The sequence below is a fragment of the Phaenicophaeus curvirostris genome, chromosome 9, assembly GCF_032191515.1.
Source record: "Phaenicophaeus curvirostris isolate KB17595 chromosome 9, BPBGC_Pcur_1.0, whole genome shotgun sequence".
Taxonomy (NCBI): Eukaryota; Metazoa; Chordata; class Aves; order Cuculiformes; family Cuculidae; genus Phaenicophaeus; species Phaenicophaeus curvirostris.
This window is the reverse complement of record NC_091400.1, coordinates 37381184-37406037: the sequence shown is the minus strand read 5'-3', so window position 1 is coordinate 37406037 and position 24854 is coordinate 37381184. Positions and strand designations below refer to the sequence as shown.

General features: G+C 54.7%; 2 protein-coding genes across 8 annotated transcripts in view; both read right to left on the bottom strand.

The window, feature by feature from the left end:
- Positions 1-2462: 2462 nt before the first annotated feature.
- On the bottom strand, positions 2463-9224 carry LOC138723823 (uncharacterized). Its single transcript, XM_069863186.1, has 10 exons — positions 9203-9224; positions 8809-8915; positions 8367-8427; positions 7792-8050; positions 7209-7317; positions 6204-6293; positions 5148-5221; positions 4535-4650; positions 3754-3850; positions 2463-2708 (listed from the first exon to the last, which is right to left on the bottom strand). Exons 1-9 carry the CDS (start codon positions 9222-9224, stop codon positions 3807-3809), a joined length of 882 nt encoding a protein of 293 aa, XP_069719287.1. The 3' UTR covers positions 2463-2708; positions 3754-3806.
- A 4642-nt stretch (positions 9225-13866) lies between these two features.
- Positions 13867-24854, bottom strand: part of ADAMTS14 (ADAM metallopeptidase with thrombospondin type 1 motif 14) — a 37918-nt gene continuing 26930 nt past the window's right edge. For 2 of the 7 annotated variants that reach the window (XM_069863966.1, XM_069863968.1), the window contains exons 11-22: positions 23738-23886; positions 23365-23540; positions 22411-22544; positions 22093-22216; positions 21871-21954; positions 21551-21714; positions 20722-20887; positions 19319-19451; positions 18977-19184; positions 18489-18615; positions 17909-18023; positions 13867-17231 (exon numbers count right to left, since the gene is read on the bottom strand). In XM_069863966.1, coding sequence (XP_069720067.1) covers positions 16772-17231; positions 17909-18023; positions 18489-18615; positions 18977-19184; positions 19319-19451; positions 20722-20887; positions 21551-21714; positions 21871-21954; positions 22093-22216; positions 22411-22544; positions 23365-23540; positions 23738-23886 — 2040 coding nt within the window. In that variant the 3' untranslated portion in view covers positions 13867-16771. Of the gene's footprint in view, positions 17237-17908; positions 18024-18488; positions 18616-18976; positions 19185-19318; positions 19452-20721; positions 20888-21550; positions 21715-21870; positions 21955-22092; positions 22217-22410; positions 22545-23364; positions 23541-23737; positions 23887-24854 lie in introns of all 7 variants that reach the window. The other 5 variants (XM_069863967.1, XM_069863970.1, XM_069863972.1 and 2 more) reach the window with 3 other exon arrangements.

The window sequence follows — 24854 nt, the reverse complement described above, 5'->3', positions numbered from 1 at the left end:
ACCTGTTCTTCGAACTGCCCCGCCCCTCCCGGCTCGCCCGCCCCCTGAGTCGTCCTGCTCCCGCACCCCGGCCTGCAGTACCGCTTCGCGGCCACGTCTCGGCAGCACTGAGTCTCCGCCCTATTCCGCAGGGACCCCGGCCAATGGGAGTGCTCGCTGCAGGGCCCGCCCCCCCCATCGCTCTGCCGGAGCTGATTGGCTGTCAGTCGCTGAGCAATGCAGCCAGTGCGCATGTGTACAGTACAAAATGGCGACGTCCATCTGCACTCACTGCGCATGCGTACCGTACAACATGGCGGCGCCCAATATGGAAGCAATGCGCATGCGTGCAATACAACATGGCGGCACCCATCGGCAGTCACTGCGCATGCGTGTCCTGCAACATGGCGACGTCCATCTGCACTCATTGCGCATGCGTGTCATGCAACATGGCGGCGCCCACTGCAATCACTGCGCATGCGTATCGTACAAAATGGCGACGTTCACCTGCACTCACTGCGCATGCGTGCAGTACAACATGGCGGCGCCCATATGCAGTCACTAAGCATGCGTGTCATGCAATATGGCGACGTCCATCCAGCTGCCACTGCGCATGCGTACCATACAACATGGCGGCGCCCACTGGAGGCAATGCGCATGCGTGTCGTACAACATGGCGGCGCCCATCAGCACTCACTGCGCATGTGTGTCGTGCAACATGGCGACGTCCATCCAGCTGCCACTGCGCATGCGTGCCGTACAACATGGCGGCACGCTTGTTAGCTTCTGCGCATGGTCTCCCCCTCCTCCTCCCCCCCCACCCCCTCCCCGGGCAATGTGCCGGCGCTGATTGGCTGCCGCGGTTTGAGCGCCGCGCCGCTCAGTCAATGGCCGCGCGGCCCGCGAGACCCTTTTCTAAGGCAGCCTGCCGGCACCGAGCGGAGCCCAGCGCAGCCCGAGCGAGCCGCGCGGGGCCGAGCCGAGGGGACTCGTGCACCCCGGGCAGGGACGGGGGGGCTTCGGAGGGGGACACGCGGCGCTGTCCCTCTCCCAGCCCCAGCCCGCACCCCGTTGGCCGCAGCCGGCGGCGGGCGGAAGGGCAGCGAAGAGCAGAGCCGAGCCGTCCCGAACGGCGCCGCGCGGAGCCGACAGCAGCCGAGCGGATCCGAGCCGCTCTGCGAACCGACCCGCTCCCCGCCCGGCTCTCCGCTCCCAGCCCGGCTCTCCGCTCCCCGCCCCGCGCCGCCCGGCTCGCCCGCCCCTGTGGGCCGTCCAGTTCCCCCGCCCCGGGCTGCAGTACCGCTCCGCGGCCACGGCGCGGCAGCACTGAGTCCCCCCCATTCATTTCCCAGGGCCTCGAATGGCTCTGCGTTCCACGCTCTGATTTGTCTCTTCTCGATCCCCCTTTACCAGCGTTGCCTTCTGATTGGCTGAGGCCCTTTTACGGTCAATCTGCCTTTTTATGGCAATTGGCCAAGTCTGCCCTTATATGCGCAATTTGCCCTTTTACGGTTTATTTGCCCTGTTTGCCTTATATGGTAAATTTGCCATTTTATGAGCAATTTTTCCAGTTTGCCTTACATCGTCAATTTGCCCCTATACTGTTAATTTCACCTTTTATGTCAATTTGCCCAGTTTGACTTTATGTGGTAAAAGACAGGGACCCTGTGCGCCTGCCCCAGGCTGCAGTACCGTCCGCGGCCACGACGCGGCAGCACCGAGCCGGCCGAAGCTCTTTTTGCCGTCGTTCCCGTTTTCACCGTTTTCTCCCGTCGCGGGTTCGATCCCGACGGGCGCCGAACCGCCCAGAGCAGCAGCTCCCGCGGCGCTGCCCGCACACCCTCCCCCGCTGCCGGGCTCCGCAGCAGCGCAGACCGTGCCTGCCTTCCCCCGGGCCCCCCCCTTCGCTCCGGTCCCGCGGCGAGCAGGGCTGCGCTCACGGGCACCGCGGCGGCCGCGGGCTCCGCTCTCCCTGCCGAGGGTGCGCTCTCCGAGCCCTCTGCGGCCGGGAAACCTCCGAGCGGCGGCTGAAAGGGAGAGGTGGCGCCTCCAGGGGAAAGGCCGCGGCTTTCCCCGCTCCCACACGCCGTCTCCGGACGACGGACGCCGTTCCGACGGGAGGCCCTGCGGCTGTGCCATACGGGCAGGCTAGAAAGGAACAACTGACCCGCTGCGGGAAAGGACACGGAATTCCAGTCCGACACGAGGGGACTTTGGAAGCGGCAGACGCATCGACAGCGAGAACACTTCCCTGCCGAACACCCGCACGCCATCGCGATCCGGCACGTGCCCCCGGCCGCCAGCGAGCCCGTCCGAGCCCATCGGCTGCCCGTACAGTGTGCAGCGGGCTGCCAACTCGGAGCCTGCACAGCACAGCGCTCCCCGTGCCGGACTGTGGCTCGCGGCGCCATCGCCACGTGCCCCGAACTGCCTCCACCACCTTCTTTCTTCGTTTCCAACACTGAAAAAGCAAAACGCGTACGGCAGTCGGTGACCGATCAAAAGCTTTAATGTGAACAATACTGGTTTACACAGGGTTCCTCTGGCTTCCCCACACCTGGGCAGAAGAGGCCAAAGGATCCTTGGAGACAGACACGCTCTTCCCAGTCACGCAGCAAAGGTGGCGGCAGCGCGACCGGGACAGAGGGTCTGGACGAGGCCACGTCTTCCACCTGGGCGTGGGCAGGAGGAGAGGAATCCACTTCCTATGCCGCACAGAGGAGAGAGACCTGCGGGAGGGAACGCACAGAAAGGATCGTTAGCAGGGCGATGAGACGAGGCGGCCCTCGGCCCCAGGACAAAAATGCTTTCCTCCTTCACCCATGTTTCCTTCTCTGACCTTCCAACTCCCGCAGCCCCTGCTCTACAGCCCACCCAAAGCAAGCCGAGAAGAGAATCTCCTTCAAAAGAACGGCCAAGGGTTTCACTCATCCCCCCAAAAAGGAAACCACAAGGAACAGGAGGACTCGCCAGACAGAAAGCAGTGTCACCGGACCAAGTTTCAGAGAAGTCCATAGAGAACGTGATTCGTTTTAACAGTTATTCTGTTAGATGAACTTGGTCAAAAAGAGAAACAAAACCAAACCGAGCCTTACGCCGTGTAAACTCGTTACGCTAAGATGTTCTAAATCACGCCCGCGTGACAGCCCAGCGTAGCAAAGCAGCCCGGACACCCTGCTATTTATCCTCCTCCAGAGGCACAGAAGGCTCCCTCCGGCACGCCTCATCTCTTGCCGAGGTCAGACCTGCAACGCGCCGGCTGGCAGGAACCACGTCACTGCACGCAACTCGAGCTTGGCCCAGACTACAGGCCTGAGAAACACACGTGTAGAAGCGAGAGGTGCGACGGCGAGGCAGCTCTTTCAGACACACGCATCGGCGCCCGTTCAGCAAGCGCCTGTCACCAAAGCCTCTGCAGGAAAGGGACTTAGCCCGGCAGAGAGGGTCAGCGATCGGGTGAGAAATTTTGGTTTAGTTCAGGCACGCGATATTTGTAGGAAGGAACAAAGCCTGGTTTGGCCTCCAAAGAACAAGATGCCTGGAGGCGAAGCGAGGCCACGGAGACCACATGGCACTGCCCGTGTGCCGTGCCTCAGACGCAGGTCATCCCCACCCGCACATCAAGCATAACAAGAACGGAACCGAGTGTAGGTTTGAGGCTGAGCAGCCACACAAAAGCAACTGCTCCCACTCCTCTCCGCCTCTCAAGAGAGCGGAGAGCAATGAGACCTCCCTCCTATGATCACATGCAAGCCCATCCACGCCAGCATTTACCTGAGACATCGAGAGACTTTAGCACGGTCAGTGGCCGGTCGCCGGCTTCACTCCTACGCTGCGGTATTTATTCGCACACCAGGTTTGCCTCGTGAACCTGTGAAAACAGCAATCAAAGCCGAAAGGAAGCAAACGCTTGCAGTTTTGACAAGGGTGAAACTGGCAGCAGGGGAGTGGGGTTGGGGGGGATCATCGGTGCGAAGAAGGCACGAGGCGCCTGTCAGTAAGTGCGCTCGCTGCCTCGGGCACTGGAGCGAGCCACCAGGAAGACACGAGGCACGCTTCGAGGTTGTGGATTTTAGAGAGATCATTCCGCTTCCACAACCACACTTGTAGAGCTTGGCAACCCAGCCAGCTTGGCAGAGCTGCCTCTGTCGTTTGCGGGTCTGGCTTTGGGAGCCTTTTTTCAGAGCAGCTGTAAAGTTAACGAGGAGTCAGTTTGCAACAGGGAAACTGGAAAAGACAGTCTGAAGGCAGCTCAACAGTGACACTGGCTACTTTAGTATGCTCTTGCATAATCCCTCTTGGGGTTACTTCACAGCTCCCTTTTTGTTGCCGGCACAAGGAACAATTTTGTTCCTCACATTGAAAGCAACGCTTCCCTTCGCACAGGTTTGCCTGGCGAAGCACATCACACCCTAGTACTGTCATCTTGATCTGGCACAGACTCAAATGTGATGCCGTCACACGCTAACTTGACGTAGAGAACATTCCAGCTCGCGCCGTCAACTCGATCGACGGTGATTAGCAAAGAGGAGTGAGTCCCGAGAAAGCCACGTACCTGAACGCTGCTGGCCTGGAGGGCACCGCCGTGTCGCTTCCCCCCGTCTCCCTGGGGAGTGGTCAGGATCCCGCAGGGGCTCTCTCATCGCCAACACTTCTGCCAGGTTCTTTCTGCTGACAGAGCAAAAGGAAGGAGCTGTTACAGCAAAGTACTCCAAGTAAGCGTGCTTGAAATGAACCACCTCCTACCCCTGCAGCTCTTGCCACCACACACGACACCCCAGCACCCGGTATCCTCTGAGCTGTGCCAGATGGGCCCGAGCCCACCACACTCCTCTAGCTCTTCCTGCCACTCCGATGCAGTCGGAGGGAGGACAAGCGACCGAGTTTTCCAAACAGAGGCTCTCCTCAAAGGAGGCAGGCGTACTGCGGTTGACCCAGGTACAGCAGCCTCTGAAAGGCCGCGTTTCCATTTCATCGCCCCGAGCTCAGCGCCACGGGATACCTTAGCCCTTGAGCTAACAGGAAAAATATTTTAGCAGCCGCTCTTTCCCACTCGGCGACCCCCTGAGGCGCCGGTTCAGCGACACAAAGTAGAGGACAGATGCTGAGGAGGCAGCAATAAGCACGAGAAAATCACCGTTACTCCTCACGACGGGACAGAAGAATACCGGGCTTTGAAAAAGCAGGGCTGTTCTGCGAGACTTTTGCCAGGTTTTCTGCAACTCTGGACTGGCTTTTTGGGCTGTCAGGAAAGAGACAGAATCAGAGAATCATTAGGTTGTAAAAGACCCCCAGGATCATTAAGTCCGTACCTCTCAGCACCTCACCCACCCGTCCTTTAAACACCTTCAGGGAAGGTGACTCAACCACCTCCCTGGGCAGCCTGTTCCGTACGGACCCTTTCCGTAAAAAAAAAACCTCGCTCTAGAACCTCAACATCCTTCTTGTGACGAGGGGCCCAGAACTGAACACAGGATTCAAGGTGAGGTCTCACCAGTGCCGAGCACAGAGGGAGAAGAACCTCCCTGGACCTGCTGGTCACGCCGTTTCTGATCCAAGCCAAGATGCCATTGGCCTTCTTGGCCACCTGGGCCACTGCTGGCTCATGTTCAGTCGCTGTCAACCAACACCCCCAGGTCCTTCTCCTCCGGGCAGCTTTCTAGACAGACTTCTCCTAGTCTGTAGCACTGCACAGGGTTGTTGTGCCCCAAGTGCAAGACCCGGCATTTGGCCTTGTTAAACCTCATCGCATTGGACTCTGCCCAGCCGTCCAGCCTGTTCAGATCCCTTTGGAGCCTCCCTACCCCCCAGCAGATCCACACTTCCACCCAGCTTACCATCATCCGCAAAAGTTGCTAAGGGTGCACTCGATGCCTTCATCCAGGTCATTGATAAAGACACTGAACAGGGCTGGGCCCTGGGAAACCCCACTTGTCACTGGCCTCCAGCTGGAGTTAACTCCATTTCCCACCACTCTCTGGGCCCGGCCATCCAACCAGTTTTCCACCCAGGAGAGTGTGCGCCTGTCCAAGCCAGAGGTGACAGTTTCTCAGGTAGAATGCTGTGAGAAACCATGTCAAAGGCTTTACTGAAGTCCAAGAAGATACATCCACAGCCTTTCCCTCATCCAGTAAGCAAGTCACTTCGTCATAGAAGGCGATCAGGTTAGTTTGGCGAGACCTGCCTTTCATGAACCTGTGCTGACTGGATGTTTCTCCTCTCACCTGAATGGCAATCGCTTCTGTTTCACCATGGGCGCCCTCCTCTTCTTCCACCGCGAGCGTATGAGAGAGATGGGAAGGCTCCATAGTGCTCTGCAAGGACGAGGGACATCTAAGAGGTGCGTCTGCATTTCCCCAAGGCACTCGAGGTACCTTAACTCTACAGTTACCGTTAAGAATGCGACAACTCCCCTTACATGCTGCTGTTACCAGACATATTTTAACACAATTACTAAAAAGAAGTCTAAAAAGACGTTAAGCTTCAAAACAGACAAGAAGGCTAAACAGGTATTCAGTGTAACTGGAAACAGAGAAATGTCTGAACCGAGAGGATCTGCAGCAAGCGTAACGGATGTTGCACCGTTATAAACCCTGTGACACAGAAGAGTTTTAAATGCAAAGAAGCCTGGTTACAGAAGGGAATCAAAGAAGCGACCTCCCTCCTGGCTCTATCTACACTGACAACATAAAAGCGCTTTCCAAAGCTAACCCCTTCCCCTCCTTCCCCTCTTGGCACGCGTGCAGCATGCTTGCAGTGTGTCTGGTGTGTGCACGGCGTGTGTGGCATGTACATAACACGTGCATGGCATGCGTGGCATGTTGCTTGTGTGTTCAGGGCGTGTGCGTGGCTGATGTTTCATCTTCATGGTGTGTGCTAGCATATGCATTGCCTGTGGATGGCATGTACACTTCACGCACAAAACACGCACATGGTCTGTGTGACGTGTTGCTTGCATGTTCAAAGCACGTGCGTGGAGTGTGCATGGGGTGGTTGTGGCGCTAGCCTGGCACCTGCACGGCGTGTGCACGGGGACAATGGCTTGTGCGTGGTGTGCGCAGGTTCGGCTGGCAAAGCCCATGGCACCTTGGTATTGTCACCTCAGTCCGGCATTCACCAAACACGATGCCAGCGCTTGCTAATCCAAAGCGGAGAACACTCTGGCTCGCACCGTCAACTCGATCGACAGTGATTAGCAAAGAGGAGTGAGTCCCGAGAAAGCCACGTACCAGAACGCTGCTGGCCTGGACGGCACCGCCACGTCGCTTCCCTCTCTCCCTGGGGAGGGGTCGGGATCCCGCAGGGGCTCTCTCATCCTCAGTCGTCAGACTCTCTCTGCTGACAGAGCAATAGGAAGGAGCTGTTATAGCAAAATACTCCAAGTAACCGTGCTTGAAATGAACCCGCCCGCCCCTGCAGCTCTCGCCACCGCGCACGACACCCCAAAAAAGCGACACCCCCCGCTCTCTCTAGACCGACAACACAAAAGCGCTTTCCAAACCTCCCTTGCCGCTCCTTCCCCTCCTCCCCACCCACTTCTTTCCCCCCTTCTCCTCCCATTGTGCCCCATACTCCCCCCCTGCTTTCCCCCCTCTCTCCCCTCCTTCCCTTCCCCCGCTCCCTCCTCCCCGTCCCGAGCGGGGATCTCCCCCGCAGGGCCGCACGCCGAGCGCAGACGCAGCCCCGAAGGCCCCGACCGCCCCTGAGCCCGAGCCGGCCCCGGGAGGGCCGCGGCTCACGGACAGCGAGCCCGGAGCGGCGCCGCCGGCCACAGAGCGCTCCCCCGCGCCTCTCCGGGCGCCTCTGACTCACCCGACCCGGCCCCGTTCGAGCCGCTCCCGAGCGGTGCCGCTGCGGCCGCGGGCCCCGGCGGGCAGCGAGGGCGGGCGGCGCCCGGGCCCCGTGCGGAGCTCGAACCACCCGCCCGCGCTCCGCCTCGGCCCGCCCCCCGGGCGCTCTCCCGGCGCTGATTGGCCGCCGCTCGCTGAGTGACGCGCGGCGCAGCCAATGGGAGCGCTCTGTGCGGGGCCCTGCCCAGGGGCAGGCGAGCGCAGCCGCCCCGAGCCGAGCGCTGCAGAAACACGCGGAGCCGGGGGACGCGGGGCAGTCAGGGGACACAGGGGACGCGGGCACCTCGGGCAGGGACAGCGGGCACGCGGGGCTCGGGGAGGACGGGGTGGGGGCACGGAGGCCCTGGGGGCGCTGTCCCTCTCCCAGCCCCAGCCCGCACCCCGTTGGCCGCAGCCGGCGGCGGGCGGGAGGGCAGCGAAGAGCAGAGCCGAGCCGTCCCGAACGGCGCCGCGCGGAGCCGACAGCAGCCGAGCGGATCCGAGCCGCTCCCCGCCCCGCTCTTCAATGCGGACACTGCCTCGATGAGCATTCGGGACCCGAGACGAGGCGCCCAAGGCACGCCCGGCGAGCCTTGACCACAAAAGAGGACACCAAGACCTGCAGAAAATTTCAGACGCGGCACGGTGACTAGACAGACTAGACCCCAACAGATACAGGCTGGAACTGCCCTGCCCAGGCAGGGTTTGGGCTGAGAAGCAGGCCCCTCCGCCTTCACCGGCCCAAAGACGACTCTCCCTGCACTGCCCTCTCCCCTGTGCTACTTTTAAAACCCCTCCCTGCCATTCCCAGCTCCGCTCCCTCTGCCCCAGCCCACTCCAGCCCTGGTCCCTCAACTTAACTGTCAGACCACCAGGAGACAGCCGCAGCTCTAAAAAAGAATGCTCCGACAGCATCAGCTCCCTGGGATGATCCTACAGTTGCCAGGTTCTGCTTTGCCATGTGCAAGAAAACCAAAGGAAAAACTAAAGCAATGCCGACAGTCAGCACTGCGCTGATCAGTGTCAGCGCCTCCAGGACGTCTTGCTCTGCTTGACTGCCGTGTTGTTCCACTCGCTGTGCAGTGGTCCTCATGTCAGATGCTACACCTGTCATCACCCAGGGTAACAAAATTAAGCGAATTACTGTCACACTTGTGAGAAGTCTGTGCCATGCTCCTTCTCCCTACTATCCAGCTCATCTGAAGTGCTCTTCCCGTTGCCACCCTGGCCCACAGAGCACCTGCCAAACCAGAGGTTAAATACGTAACGGAGATGCCCAATGCTACTTTACTCTTTGAGACATACTTAACTTCCTCCTCACCTTCAGCCCCACAATGGTGAGAATAAGCCAGACTACCTCACCAGTGCCCCAAAATTCCATGCAGTCTGCTTACCTCTCCTCTCCACCGCTCCCATTGTAGGAACATAGAAGTGCTGATACCCAGGACGAAAGAAAGATGAGCCGTGGGGATCCAAATTCTAGGAAGTTACCAGACTTTAGTTGCAGGAGTGAACAAAAACAACTTGAAAAAGTATAACCTTTACTGTTTTCAAAAAGAATAAACACAAGAGACCTAAAAACACAGGACACTCGCCACACAGCAATGGAGACTGGAATTACAGAGGCAGCCAGCCAACGGAAAAACTCGCAACAGTGGGATTTGACAACTTTAAGACCTAAATTGGAAACTCAAAAACCGTTAAAAAACCCACAATGGATAACAGGGACAAGGTAACAACTGCTGTGATCAATAAGAGAGCAAACCTCACTGGCAAGTTTAGGAAAAATCCAAAACTCTACTAAATAAGGGAGGCTTGTGTGCGCACAGACCAGATGAAGAAATGTTGCTCAGCTGCTAACTGTTACAAGCCAAAATAATATCCATTCTCTTCCCTGAGAAATGCAGGAGAAGAGGGGGACAGAATCCTGCACTGCAGATAGGCAGCGAGTCTATACCTTTAAGTAGCGTGGTCTCTGATATTCGGATGGATGGAGACAGGATAGACGCAAAGAAGTCAGTCGAGAAACACAATAAGTAGAAGGTACAAGGGAGCAGAGATCTCAGAGTCCTAGAGATTACGTTTTTTAGGGTAAGTAATGCTTTTCAAGATAAAGCTCATCTGATGTTCAAACAAGACAATTGCTGTACAAGGGTCCAGATGGTCCACACCTCATCGTTACCTCCTATCGGCTGTAGAGAGACTAGAACAACGGAAACCTGAATGGCACTTGCATCCCACTGCCAAACCGACCCACGAAAGACTGATGAACCCATCTCCCTTTCCCCAGTCCCAAACCATTAAAGCCCTTCTCCACCCCTGAAGGGTCAGAGAAGGAACCCTGCTCCTTCCTAACAGAACCTGCCTTATATTTTAACCCCCTGCCCCTTCTGTGTTGCTGTTGCTTAGGAGCTGTGCTTTTGAGCCTTTCCCAGGGTTCTTCTGGCCCCTTCTATCTTCAACCAGCCCACAGACTCGACTTCCTACCCATAGGCTGACAAACTTAATTCCAGATTATTATCACCCAGGAGGTGCCTGCTACAAACTGCAGAGACTCAAAGACCAAAGCATCATCCCACACAGAATGAGGAACAGCAACAAATCATCCCATAAGCAGAAATCCTTGGCAAAGACAAAGCATCCTGAAAGAAACAAAAAAAAAAGAAAAGAAACTGTTAAAACATCTTGCCCCCTCCAACAACCAATCAAAAAGTACTGACCTAAAACCAAACATACACCTGTATACAAAAATAAAAAACATAGCTACAGCTGTACATGCTGTAAAAAAAAAAAGCTTACCATCCAGCATATCCTCATCAAAAGCTGCAACAAGTTGAAACAGCAGCAAAGCTCAGATCTCAAGGGAAACCAGAAGCTGAACAACTGCCTGAGGACATGCCTGTGGCTTATATACCTCCTGGGCCTTCACACCCACCACCTGTGAACAGGGCAGTACGGGGGGGGGGGGGGGGGGGGGGTGGGTTGGGGCAAACCCCCTCAAACGTATAAATACAGCCTGGGGAGCAGCTGTCTTTTATTAATTCTGACTTACGTTCTCAGTGAGAACAACACCACTGAATGCCTGAAAGGATCCTCACAAGAAATAAAGCGCTTTCACTACAACATTGCTTATTGTGCCATTGATGAAACTAGGGAGCGAACATTTTAGAGCTGGACTTTTTGGTTCCTTTCATTTACCATGCTGCCATACAATTTTTGTTCTCTGGCATCCCTGTACCCCTTTTATTTTTCTGTTCTGTTTTCTCACGCTTTTCTTTTCAGTCTTCAGCATCTGTCCTGTGTCCATAGTTCTTTTTTTCCCTTTTCCATCTTTATGCTAATCTGCATTTCTTTTTTTTTTCCCCCACAATTTTACTGGCTTGGTCCCTGGAGTTCATTCATTCTTTCTCTGCTCCTGCAAGTGCCTTGCCTTCCTTTCTCTCTTCCCATCCCTCTCTTTCTTTCTTTATCCCTTTGTATTGCTCACTGTTGCTTTTCCATTCACTCTGTATCTTGACACTCCCCTTTCCTGCTCCTCTTCCCGTTTCTGAATCTTTGTGCTAAACCCCATCCTTTTTTTATAATCCTCTGTCTGTCCAAAGGGCTCCTAATTCCTCTCAAACAAGTCAGGTCTTTATGTATACACATGGCTTTGTAAAGCTCCTAGGCTGAAATGTTCTTCTAAGTTTTTGCTCAGAGAAGTGCTGCTGAAAATATCTGTGTGTTGATATCTTCAGGATGTCTGAAGTGGCAGAGCTTTAGGGTATTTCCTTCCCCTTAACAGCCTGCAAGGGATTGGGATTTAATTATCACCAGGTGCCAGCCCCGAGCCCCCACCTTGCTGCTGCTTCTGCTCATGCTGCCAGCCCCTGCTCCTGTCCCTCAGCATGGCTTAATGTTCCCTGGGCAGGAGTAAGAAGGTGGTGGAGATGACCCTCGTGGGGCAGCCACAATGAGCATTGTGGTGCTCCTTGCTCTGATAGGTGCTGCAGCACGTTGGGACGGATACGCTGGTGACGCATGAGGTCACTGCTCGCAGCCCGGGCAACCTGGTGGGCCAGCGGGACTTTGTCAGCGTGCGGCACTGTAGGCGAAGGGGGACGGCCATCTACTTGGTGGGCACCGCCACCCACATGGAGCCACTGCCTTTGCAGGAAGGGTGCATCAGGTAAAGCCTCCCCATCATGGGGCATTACGTCCCCACAGGGGACCAGCCATAAATGTTTGCAGCGGGCATGGCCAGGGAGGCACACCAAGAGTGACCGCCCTGTGGTGTTCGCTCTCGGATCTCCTTACCCCAGTTTTTTCCCTCTGCCAGGGTGGACCCCAACTGCCTGCTGCTTTGCCCACCACACAGGCGAGTCCTGGCTTAGCTGCATCATCCTACAGCCGCTGGCAGGGGACCCCAGCTATACACACTTCACCTGGCTCCTCAGCATGGACTTGAAGGCAAGTGCCACTGTGGGACAGTGAGGGGTGTGCATCCCGGTGTGCAAACTCACCTTCCTCCCCAGGATGGGCACCCCAACTCTCTTTGACCCAGCAGGACCAAATTCAGGGTGTTTTCTCTCCCAAAGGGCTGGATCCCCACATCTGTCACTAACCGCATCCTGCCGCAGTCCCAAGCAGACTTCATCAAGCACCTCTGCCAGCACCGCTCAGCCACCGCATGCCCCTGAGCTGCAGAACAGGCTCTGCCCAAACTCAGGGAGTGCAGTATACACCGGAGACCACGTCCTGCCTCTGCTCATGGACGCTGTGCTTTGGGTGAAGCAGCACCCTCACTGAGCAACCCCAAGCACGGAAGACACCCTTTGCCAAGCACCGTGTTCCTGCTCTGGGGACAGAACAGAGCTTCTGCAGGCTGGGGTGACCAGAGCCTTGCATTAGGGGTTGCCGAAAAGCCTTTGCCCAGGAGCAGCAATGGTAGCCAGTTTGGCCTTGCTCCTTCCCACTGTGCGCAGGGGAAGCGGCTGCCGAAACCCACTCCGACGTTGGCATCGGTGCTCACGGTGCCTTTTGTTCTGCAGCTTCAGCCCTGCCCTGGTTTCAACACACTGTTTATTACCTGACCACAGAATCAGTCATCAGTGGAGGCTCAGGGGCTCTTTTTGGCCTGAACCAGTGACACATCTTTATTTCTTTTGGAATGGCTAAGCTATACATTATGTGTGTGTATAGATATACATTAGATTTTTCTCCTGCTGCGCCAACAGTAGGAGGCACAGCCACAGCAGGCGTACAGAATCATAGAATCGTTTTGGTTGGAAAAGACTTTTAAGATCATCAAGTCCAACCATTAAGCTTACACTGCCAAGTTCACTATTAAACCATGTCCCGGGGAGTCAGAAATGTGCTTTTCACCACCAGTTCAACTGACTGAGGGTACCGCAATGTGGAAGGTGATGAGGCAAAGGAGAAAACAGCTAATGAAGATGAGCAGCAGTGAAACTCTAGCAGGACTAGACTCAAGCCCATTATACAGCATCATGCCCTCGGGGATAATGCATCCTGTGGAATTTGTCACTGCAGACCTGCAGCATGATAAAACTTCCAGTTTTGTCCTAGGAGGATCCGTGGGTGATCAACCAGCATCTCACGCCCGCAGCCCTTGGCAGCAGGAGGAAGGGCTGGGCCACGGAACCCATTGCTATCCTAGGAACAAGCATGTTCTGCTCTAAAGCCACTGCACATCACAGCTAGAAAAGCCTTGCAAAAGTGAAACCAAGCAGGTGGGTGACATAAAATGTACTTGTAATTTATACCTCCATGGGCTTTGTTGTGTCTTTGTCTTATATAAGGGCGAAAAAAATCATCTCAAACCAGGTATGTGAAAGTAATAAAGTGGAGTTGCTGTGTTGAAATAAAATGAAGAGGTCATGGCTCACTCTGTGAAATACATTTCTATGACCACACTCATGTCACACTCACATTCTCCCCTCTCACCACACCCGTTCCCCAAATAAATCAACAGAAAAATTTTGATGTGGAACTTCTTTTTTACATTATGTTAGAGTTCAAAAAAAAAAAAAAAGAGTGAACCCAACAAAATTAATAAATATTAAAAGTTAAAAAGCTCTGAATCTCATATGTACAAAACTTTATACATCATCATAACACTGGACAAGGTTACATCACAGGAATGACTTGGTGCATCCACCTGGCCCAGGACACGGGGAACCAGATGCACCCTCTCCTCCTGGAGACAGGACCAAATCCCTGCAGGGAGCTGGGACATGGCATTGCTGCATCCCCACACCGCAGCTTTCCTTGCACCATGGCATCTGCACAGCAAGAAGCGACCCAACCTCAGCCTGCCCAGGCACTTCTTGCACTCGTCTGGAATAAATACCCCAGTGCTTTCTCCTGGCCCTGTGGAATCGCCACCCCAGTGGCAGAGGGCGTGTTCATTGCACCCTACTTGAAATAATCTCACCCACCTCCCTCAGCTGGAGGTGAGTGTTAGCACCTGCATCACAGCCCCCTTGCTCCGGAGCACCCCCGAGACCCTGGCTCTGGGGTGTGAAGGGAGACACAGCTCTCCTCCGAGGTATCGCAAGGAACCACTGCAAATATTCCTAATGCAATACAGCACTAATGCCCACGACAGCACTGAAAGGAGGGGTGCAACTGAGAATTTGGGAGGAAGGAGCAAGCAGGTACATGTACATACACATATGCTGTGCCCTGGAGATGTTATTTTTGAGCGGGGAAGGTTTGGCTTTTTATTCAGTGCCTCCAAGACTATGGGGCAGGGGGGTGAACGCTGGAGAAAAGATTTGCTTCAGGCAAGGTGAAGCAAGCTGAGTCCTGCCCCGAGCCAGCCCAGGGCCATAAAGCCAGGAGGACAGGGCTGTGGCACAGGCCGCACCTGCCCCAGCCCTCCTGCCAGGGAGAGGATGCTCCCTGAAGAGTAAATGAAGCATTATCTTTGGCATGATAAATAAATGCGGGTGCTCTCGCAGAGCACAGTGCTGGTGGACAGGCTGGCAAGGGGCACGGGGTGGAGTCAGCAGTGCAAGGGATGAATGATGAATCCCGCTCTGCTACACCCCCAGCACCTCATTCACACTCGGGATACTCCTGGGCATCTTGCTGCCGCGTTTTGTAGGCATCCCTCCATCTGTCCGCTCCCACGAGGTGCTCTGGTTTCTTGGCTCAGACAGACACACGCCTTAGTCCTCTCTTTCACAAAGCCCACCGAATGCCAAAAGGCAGTGCCCGGGAGGCAGAGGATCTCCAGCCTCGGGTGTTTTCAGGAGTAGTTATATAAGTGCTCATCCAGCACTGCCTCAGAGGCGACTGGAGGGCAGGCTCTTCAGCCCTTCTATCTCCAGGGCAACATTGCAAAGCGAGGGCTGCGTCTGTCAAACACTTACAACATCAGGAATGCACAGGGGCCTCCATTCATTTCGATTACCACACGGACCATCCTCAAACTCACCCCCGCCACAAGCCACACCAGGCTAGCAAAGGGTGATAGAAGATTGCACACTGATGCCATATGCTCTGAGATGGCCTGACCTCAAGTTTCTTGCAACCACACAAGCACTATCAATGCAGCACTCCGCCCCAGTATAAACAGGCTCGAACAGCACCAGGCCCTAAAAACTGCAGGCTCCTGCTGTGTGCCAAGCACTCCCAGCCACTTCACCAGCAAGCACCAGACAGCTGAAGAGCTTACCAAACACTGCCCCTAAGGTCATCCCATCCTCCTCCTGGGATGGCCAGGGAAGCAGCACCACCAAGGCCAGAGGATGCACCCATGCCAGGCACAAGCTCCCAGAGAGACCCCACTTTGCAATACCAAACTGGTCTATCCACCTCGCCTTGCCTTCTTCAGACTCCACCTCTCCAGCCCCAAAATCTCCATCCCTCACAGGAGCTCACCTCCCTGCCATCGTGTCCTCTGAGGTGCTGGATGCCCCCAGCTGGGAGGCTGCACACTCCTAAGCACCAAAACCCCAGCAGCTCCCTCAGCAATACACAGGCTGCCCAATCCTGCTCTGCGGAGGCTTCGAGGACTTTAACTCCTCCAGGCAAACTCTGTGCCAGGGGCTGGCCTGACACCAGGCAATCTGCACACAGCCCTAGGCTCCTAAAGTGTTGTGCATACATATAGTACTTGGCATAATATTTTTTAATGGTGTTAATCACCCCCCTTTAATCACCTCCATGTGACAAAAAGGATGCAGACGAATTCTTCCTCTCTCCTTTCTTAGTAATTGCCCCTAAAATCCACTCCTGACTTCCCAGTCATCCCCACTTCCCTCTGAAAGGTGCTGATACCCTGCAGCCACTAGGTACAAGAGTGTAGGGATCAGGCTCATGGTTCTGGGGAGGCTGGGCATCACTATCAGCCCACGGCTTAAAAGTCACCACAAGGCGACAGGCATTTTTTTAAAGGGATTTTTGGTCTTTGACCTTCTTATTGTTCATGTTAAAGTAGCCAGGACCAGCTCCTGCCTCTCCTGCAACACAAGACAGAAACTGATCTAAGGTTTTCACGCTGCCTAGACATGTTTTCTGAACTTTCTACCCCAACAGGGGCAGCCCAGGGCAGCAGCTTGAGATTTTTCCAACATTTCCCCCTGCACCTCACCACCTCCCTATGGCTGCTTGCCTGTCAGCTCCTCAGCATCCTCCCGTTGCTAACACCAAGCTCCAAGCCAGGACTCTCCTCTTCAGCACACCTTGTGTTGCTATTTGGGGCCAGGGAAAGGAAAAAGTATCATTAAAGCCTCCCCTCCAATCTTTATAGCACCTTGGAAGGAAGCAGCCCATCATGGGTGACCCGCAGCCCACCCGCTGTTGCTTTTTTTGGCATCTTTTCACCTTTTTTCCATGGCACCATCAAAAAGAACAAAAAAAAAGCCACAGCTGGGAGGGCAGGAGATCATGAGAAAAAAGCGGTTTTCCCAAAAATTTCTGGATGAGCCAGGTCATTTCAAAACCTGGCAGCGTCACCCCTGAAAACCATCACTTGAAGTGGAGGGAGAGTGAAAAGGAGGGGAAGGAGGAGAGGGAGGCAAAAGGTTTTCCCTGCCCCATGGCGAGGTCGTCCCGAGTGGGTTACCTGGCTGCCCGGCCCCTGTCCGGCTCGTTCGGGGCAGGGTGCACCCCAGGGAAAGCACCACTGCTGGGAACCCCTCCACCAGCAGGTGGGCCGGCCAGAGGAGCTGGGGTGGGCTCCCCATCGAGTTTCCCCTGGGCAGGGGCGGTGGGGCGCGGTGAGAGAGGCGGAGAGGGGCTGGGAGTGCTGGTTCCTGGAGGAGCACTGGGGGCCATGGCAGGGGTTGAGGCAGTGGTGGAGGCAGCTTTCTTGCCACAAGATTCACAGCAGAGCTTGTTGTAGCCAGGGATGGAGCAGTAGCGGGCCAGGACCTCCATCTGGCAGAAGATGGACTTGTCCCCAAGGCAAGGCTCCCCTGGAGAGGGACAGAGCAGAGAACAGCATCAGAGAACACGAAGAACAAGGGTGGCGTTAGGTTTCCACCCCTGCAGCTTTCCACTGGTCCCAGAGAACATGGGGTGCCCCTCTTGCAAGGTGCTGCCTTTGCCCTCTGCCCCAGGGCAGCAATTTTGGAAATGCTTCTATGGAAGGAGAGTGGAGGGAGTTGGAAAACAAAGCCAAAGTGCTCAAGATTTCTGTCCACAGGAGAAAAAGCAGAGAGCAAAGGAGGCTCCAAACCAGCATCTTAAATCCGATCATGATCGGAATCACCCTAGTTACAATGTGCTCTAAGCAATCCCTTGTAGCGAGGGCTAAAAACCAGAAGCCATCTCACTGCTTGGGTAAACGCAGGAGGCTGAAAAAATTCACAGTGAAAAGGAAACGGCATAAAATCCCAGAGATGAAGGGAGTACAAGCCAGTGCCCAGCCAAAGGCAGTGGAAGATCCCAGACTCCACAAGGTGGCGACCAAACGGCAGGCTTTGCAAGCAGAAGCAGCAGGGATGGAGCAATGGAGGGTAAAATTCCCCAAAATCCCTGCCAGGCATGCACCTTCCCTCCCAGCAGCCTGCGGGTCCCATCAGAAGCTGCAGAAGCTCTCGTGAGGATTATCCCAGGAAGCATCACCCTCATCCAAGCAGAGACACTTACTGGAGGAGATCTTGATAACGGGGGTTTTGGGTAAATCCTGAGACACCCGCTGCTCTTTGGGCGTGCTGTGGTCACCAGGGTCAGAGCCGGCAGTGATGCCGGGGAGCTTTCCTGCAGAGAGAGCACCAAGATGCCCAGCCGCCACAACAGGCTGGGGGCATTCAAAATATCTTAGGAGGGTGTTTTGGTGGGGATTTTTTTTGTTTTAAGGGATCACCTTAAAAATGAGGTTCTTTGGGGAGCACTCAGTTGGCCCAGAACATAAGCCACCCAAATCTCCCCTCAAGATGAATTCCAGGATGCTCATTTCCATTATACCCTCTTCTCATCACATTCCCAGTCTGCCAGAGACCTCAAAACCATTTACATCAAATATCAGGGCCATAGACAGAAAAGTGCAATATTTTGACTGGCATTTAATACTTTCTCTGCCAGCAGCATCAGGGATGTTCAACACAAGCCCCTTTGCTGGCATCACCCTGAAGTCAAATAAGGGCTGGAGGCATGCAGAAGGGTTGGTCCCCACCAGCGTGTCACCCCGCAAGTGCCACCACCACCACCTCCTCCTCCTCTCACCCGGGCAGATGGCCACGTGGCAGCCCTGGACAGCCTCCGGCTTGTCACCCTCACAGTGCCCGCCGCTCTCACTGCCTTTGCAAATCACCTGCCGCTGCTGGACGCCTTCCCCGCAGCTCGCCGAGCACTGCATCCAGACAGACAGATGGACAGCTGATGGTGATGGGGAGGGGGAGTCGGCATATGCCAACAGCCGCCTCGGAGGATTATTTGCAGAGGACAACTCTTTGAGTGGATATTGCATTCCAATAAAGCCTTCCCCCTTCCCACCCCAGCAAAGCCCCTGTGTTCTCTGCCAGGGTGCACAGGGATGCTGTTCTCCTCCTCGTTTTGAGGTTCCCCACAAACCTCAGTGAAAACATCACTTGACTCTTGTACCCTTATCTCCCAGCTCTATAAGCACCTGGTCCTTACACCCAGCCTCTCTATGTAACTCCTCCAGACCCCGCCATGCAGCCGGGGGGGCTTTCTCCCCCTCCCCAGCTCACCTCCGACCAGGCACCCGTCCTCCACTGTGCAGGGCAGGGCTGGCGGCTGCAGGGCCGGCGTGTCTCGGGCCGCTGCCCAGGGCAGTATTTGGTGTGCAGGGTGCGGTTAGTGCCATCGTGCAAGCGCTGCACGCACTGCACCGCCCGCGCCTGCACCCCCAGCTTGCCGCAGGACCTGCTGCAGGCACCCCACTCCTCGGCCACCCAGCTGTCGGGGAGGGGAAGACAGACATAGTGAAGGTGTTAGAGGAGATGCCTGCACTGGGAAGTGGCCAGTACACTCCCAGCACAGCCTCAAACAACCCCGTAGAAGGGAAAAGAGCACCTCAGGCCAGGACTTACGTAGGCTGGGAGCACTCCTGGAGGTTACAGCGCCGACGGATCGGCTTTGGCTTCTTGCTGTTGTCACAGAAGTTTCTATGAACCATCCGGTTGTCGCTTTTCCTCCGGCAGCCGTATTTGGTGTACTGGATGCCTGGGAAAGAAAACTATGGGTAGGGAGGCAATGGATGCACCCGCTCCCTGCCTGGTCTCTCTCCTGCGTCCCTCCTGTGACATGCACTCTCTCTGTCACCCATGTGGGATCCAAGCAGTGCTTCATCCAGGCTTGCAGAGGATGCTCATGTGGGTGACGGACCACCCCAGCCTCCTGGGGTCACCCAGGCTTCCATGGGGTGCACACACAGAGAGGGATGAAGCAAACTCAGCCTTCTGCCCCTCCCTATGCCAAGCTGCCCTCCTAAAAACCTAGGTCAAGACAGGAAAGTTTCCTGGTAGAGACACAGCCACCAGCACTTAGCAATTTGGATTTATTTCTCCACATGGGGGGAAAAAAAGCAGCACATCTCAAGCCCAGCCAAAGCACTGCTATAACTTGCCGAAGAAGCTGCAGTTCCTTGGGAGCAGACCAGACTTGGGTAAGCCAGCCTTGACCAGGAGCTGCTGCCATCCTGCCAGGAGCCCTGCAAGTTCCAGGGAGCCAGTGAGACCTCACTTTCCAGCTCTGCAAGTCCTAAAATCTTCCAGCCACGAGCTGGATAGCGCAAGGTGGAAGTGTGAAGAGGTCTTCTCTATCACTTGAGGGTTAGGTAGATTGAAGGCAACCTCTGGGACCTCGAAGCCAGCTTCAAAGTCAGATCCTACTGGTCATAGTGAGGCAAGGCTTTCATCAGCAAACCACTCCATGGTGCCAGCACGCAGGTACATGTTCTTCCTCCCAGTGGAAAAAATCCAGTAATTCTGACAGAAGCTTGTGTGTGCTATCTGCCATCCATCACAGCACCTCCTAATGTGTCCACATTAATTTCCATGCAAGCTTCAGGAGCAGTCATCTGCAAGATCATTACTCCTTGTACTCCGACAAATTTATTATAGCAGATACATGGGTAGACAGACACAGGTATGCACGTATGATTGTATAAGCCTGGTTTTGTAAGAAATCTGGCAAAAATGCTCATTTAAACTTCCCTGCAATAATGGTTTTTAACATTCATGTTTGAATATGGCAGATACCTGAAATTACAGGGATGCAAAGAACATGGGTATGGGAGTGGAGAAGAAAGCCGGGCCTCCAAGCAGTATGAAGTCTAGGTCTAAAGCCTTGCCATGTGTGACCTTGGGAAGAAACACTTTAAAACAGCATCTGCATGTTTCCAAGCTAGAAATGCCGCAAAAGGCTCCTCTGCTACCTAAAACACCCAAGCATCCTCCCAAGCTCTGTAAGGCTGCTATGATAGGAAAGCTACCTCCTCCGCATGCCTTGGAGCACTGAGACCAGCTCTTGAGGGCCCATTCATAGGAATCCATCTCCTCAAGCAGGACATTGTTGTTTCCAATCATGGGCAGCAGATCTTCGTGGATGATGTACCTGTACATCAGGCTGCTCCTTGCCTCCTCCTCCTGAGGGATGACCTGCACGTAGAGAAGGGACAGTGAGAGAGAGGGAATGAGAGGAAGGAGTGATGCCATGGGAGAGAGGAGAGGAGGCCATCAGAGAAAAAAGAAGTGAACAACGGTCATATGGTAGAGTACACACAAAGAGTAGGAGAGACAAACCCCATTACTATCTCCAACATGATGAGGTGAGCTCCGAACAGAGTTTACTCTTTGGGCAACATACATATCCATTCCACCTCCAGCCCTGGGTGGCATGCTTCTGGCCTCTGACCTGCAGGATCACAGTCTATTCCCAAAGCCAGCACCAGCCACACGGATGGATGGAAGTGCAACCCACCCTTCCCTAGGCGCCCAGGGAACCAACCTCTATCTCCCCTAAAAAACAGCAGAACTAAAATGAGACATGGAGTCACAAGCAAATGCTGCACAGAGCAAAATATAGATGGATTCAAAGGCAGACAACTAAGCCACATGCCTTTATGCTATTCTTCCACACAGCTCATCGCCCCTTCCATTTGGCTAGCTCATTTGCCTAGGTTTAATGCCATGCCCTATACTCTTTCTCCACCAAAATCCCTCCATTACCTCCTACATCCCATCTCAGACCATCTCTTGTTCCTCTACCTCTGGGTGACACTCACTGCCAAAGCCCCCCGAGGATGCATCAGCCAGGCTTACCAAAACGCTGATGGCCTCGTGCAGAGGACCACTGGTTTTCAGGCTCTCCTTCCCATGTTCAACAGTGTATTCCCACTCCAAGCCCATCTCAATAAACACTTGGCTTTTGGCTTCCTTGCCCTTGGTGTTAAGGATGAAGTTACCCGTGACTTGATTCTGAACAGCTGGAGGAGAAAGGAGGTATTTCAACATCATTTCCTCTGGTCACTGCCTTTGAAGGACTGGAATGATGCAAATGAGACCCTTTGTGTGGGAATTGTCACAACAGAGCCAAGAAAGAGGTAGCAGGTGAAGGGAGAGGTGAACTACGGCATACTCACCGATGCTGTGGGATGCTGCCTCCATCTCTTCAATCTGAAGGTGCCTTGCCCCAGCTGGGATTTCAAACATCTTCAAAACACCTGCTTGAAAAGGAGGGAGAAAGGACAGAAGGAAGAGAAAAAGCAGGTTTGCTCCACCCAGACAGGCACCCAGTCACATCCACATGTTAACCAAGCTCTCCCAGAACGAACCCGCTCCCAAGACCTGTGCAGCCCACTCACCTGGCTGCTTGGGGGTCTTGGCCAGCGTTCCCTTCACTGTCCGGCAGTGGGAGTTGTCCCCACCGCAGACCCCACACTTGTCATCCTGCTTCAGGGAGCCAACCTCCTTGTCACAGCCAACATGCTGGCACCATGGGGAAGAGAAGACAAGTACAGGGTTACATCCCTGCAGCCCAGCCCATCACACCACCATTGCTATAGCCCTTTGCTGCACACAGGGTCAGTCCCTGGGCTAAAACATGCATCCCCAAGAGGTAGAAGGTCAAGGGGATGCACAAACTCTCTCGTGGACAGGCAAAGCAACTGTCAGCTCCTCACCACGCATTCGCCCCGGACACAGACGCTGTAGGGGTCTCGATAGCTGCACCGGGTACCATCGTGAACAACCTGATTCATGAACACCACGTCCCCCGTTCCCTCAGACTGACAGATCAGCTCACACTTCTGAGCATCTGCAGCAAAATAAAGAGTAAAGGGGGAAAAGGGAGTGAAAAAGGGTTTGCGAAAGTAAATAAGGGTGAATGAAGATAGAAACCCATCTCAGCTTGTACCCCCACAGGGTCCACAGACTGCCAGATTTCTAAAGCCCAGACTATTCATGTGCCTTATTTTGCTGCTCAGGAAAAAAAGAAGGGGGGGGGGCGGGCTGAACTTTTGCCCAGCACTCTTGGGAAATTAAGAGAAGGCAACTGGATGGGACAAGCCACGTGACACTGCAATGCAAGACACTTGGCTGCGTGCATGCGGAATACCAAGCCAAGCAGGCAGACCTGGCTCCCAGCCCAGCCCAAAGCAGCACGCTCCCCGCTGTGGCTCCGGGAATGAGCAGGCAGCACCATCACCCCCACCACCTCCAAGGAAAACAAGTCCTCTGTGTGCCAAAGCACACAGAGAGCAGAGATAAAACTTTTAAAGTAGCACAAATGGATTTATCTCTGTCTGGCATTACGAGGGGCTCTCCTCATGCTAGTGCAGGAAGTGCAGGGAGAGGTTTCAACACAGGCTGATCTTCTCAGCCCACCTCTGCTGCTCTTCGAGACAGCAGGAACCAGAGTAACATCTGAGTTTCTCTACATGACACCCGAGGACAAGCACAAGAGATTGAGCTGCTTGATGCTGGCTTATCGCACTCATTTCCAGCTCAAGAGCTTTCCACAACCCAACGTCTGTGCAGCTGGCACCGTCTCCATCCCATGGTGATGGCCACCAGTGTGGCTTCTTCTCGGATAGAAGTAATTTGGCTACTGCTCCCTTTGGCCCACCGCTTCTCACCGTCATGATGCTCATACGGAAGCCAGGCATGCTTGCTGTTCTGGTGGGTGTAGTAGGAGTTACGCTTGGAGCACTGCTGGGCACGGAAATCCTGGTAGGGCCCCTGGCACTCCTCAGCGTTGCACACTTGGTACTCGTAGGTGGCTCCCAGGCAGTGGCGCCCACCATAAGCTGGGCTGGAAAATAAAGAGAGCATCGGGGGATGCTGTTCAAACACAAAACACCTCAGCACCAAATGCATGGCACAGTCCAGGCAGGAGCAGATGTCCTCATCCATGCTGACTGAGCGCAGAAGAAGGGCGAGGACCACGTAGCTCTCAGCCCCTTCTAGTTTTACCCCTCCTAAAAGCAGCGAGGCAGAGGCCAAACGTACGGCGGGTTGTCGCAGCTCCGGCTGCGAGAGCGCACACCTCCCCCACAGGTCCTGGAGCACGAGCCGAACTTGGACCAGGAGCTCCAGCTGCCATCCTGGCTATAAGGCTGCTCTGATGTCTTCCAGATGCAGTGACCCTTGAAGCACCACTGAAAGGGAGGACAAAAGAGGGGCAAGTTCCAAGCCTGCCTCTTGAAAGCACAAGCAAAGAGAGCCTTCCTGCACCTACACCACTACAAAAATGGCTTGCAGTTTGCTAAGCACGGGAGGAAGGTGCTCTTCATTGTGCCCCCAACTATGTCCCACTGGCAGCAGGGCCAGAGGTGATTCCTGGGCATGGAACAGCAGGGCTGCCCTCCAGGTTGGTGAAATAATCAAGCAGCACTGTTTTGTGACTGATCCAAGAGCAGAAGCAGCATACAGCTTTACTCTGAGAGACTGATATAGCCCCAGAGCCAGGACTTGCAGCATAAAATGCCATGGAAGAGCAGGGACAAGGAGGGCAGGCTCCCAACACACCCATGCTTTGCACCAGCTAAGAACAGCCTGCAGCTGCATAAACCTGCTAAAAAAACTTGAGCAAAAAGCTGCTGAAGGCACAAGGCTGGGCCATGCAAACATCCTTCTGCAAAACAAATCCTTTTGGTTTTCTTTCTCTAACAACAAATTTTGGGTTCCTGGGCTGCTTTTCTCTCTTTCTCAATCCATGCCGATCCTTGGGCAGGCACTGAATTACACCTCGGTTTGGGACTGGATCAGCTCTAGGGATGTCTCCCCACTGACACAGAGGAAATAAACTTCTGCACGCAGCAGAGCAGCAAGCTGTTGGACATTTTGGTAAACAAAATCTAGAGCTCCATATTTCTTCCCAGGCACGTATACAACGCATGAAGCTGCAGTGTCATCCCGTGAGCATCCAGACCAGGGGTTTAACTCCAGCCTTGAGGAAAAGCCAATGGTGCCTTCAGTGGCCACCATAACAGATGCAGGGAAGGTCCCTGAAGGGGCAAAACATTGACCAGTCTGTGGACCTCCCAGTCTAGATACTGCAGTCCCCCGGATTCAAATGCCAGCATGATGTGTAACATATCTATAAGTGTTTCAAAAGAGAAAGGGA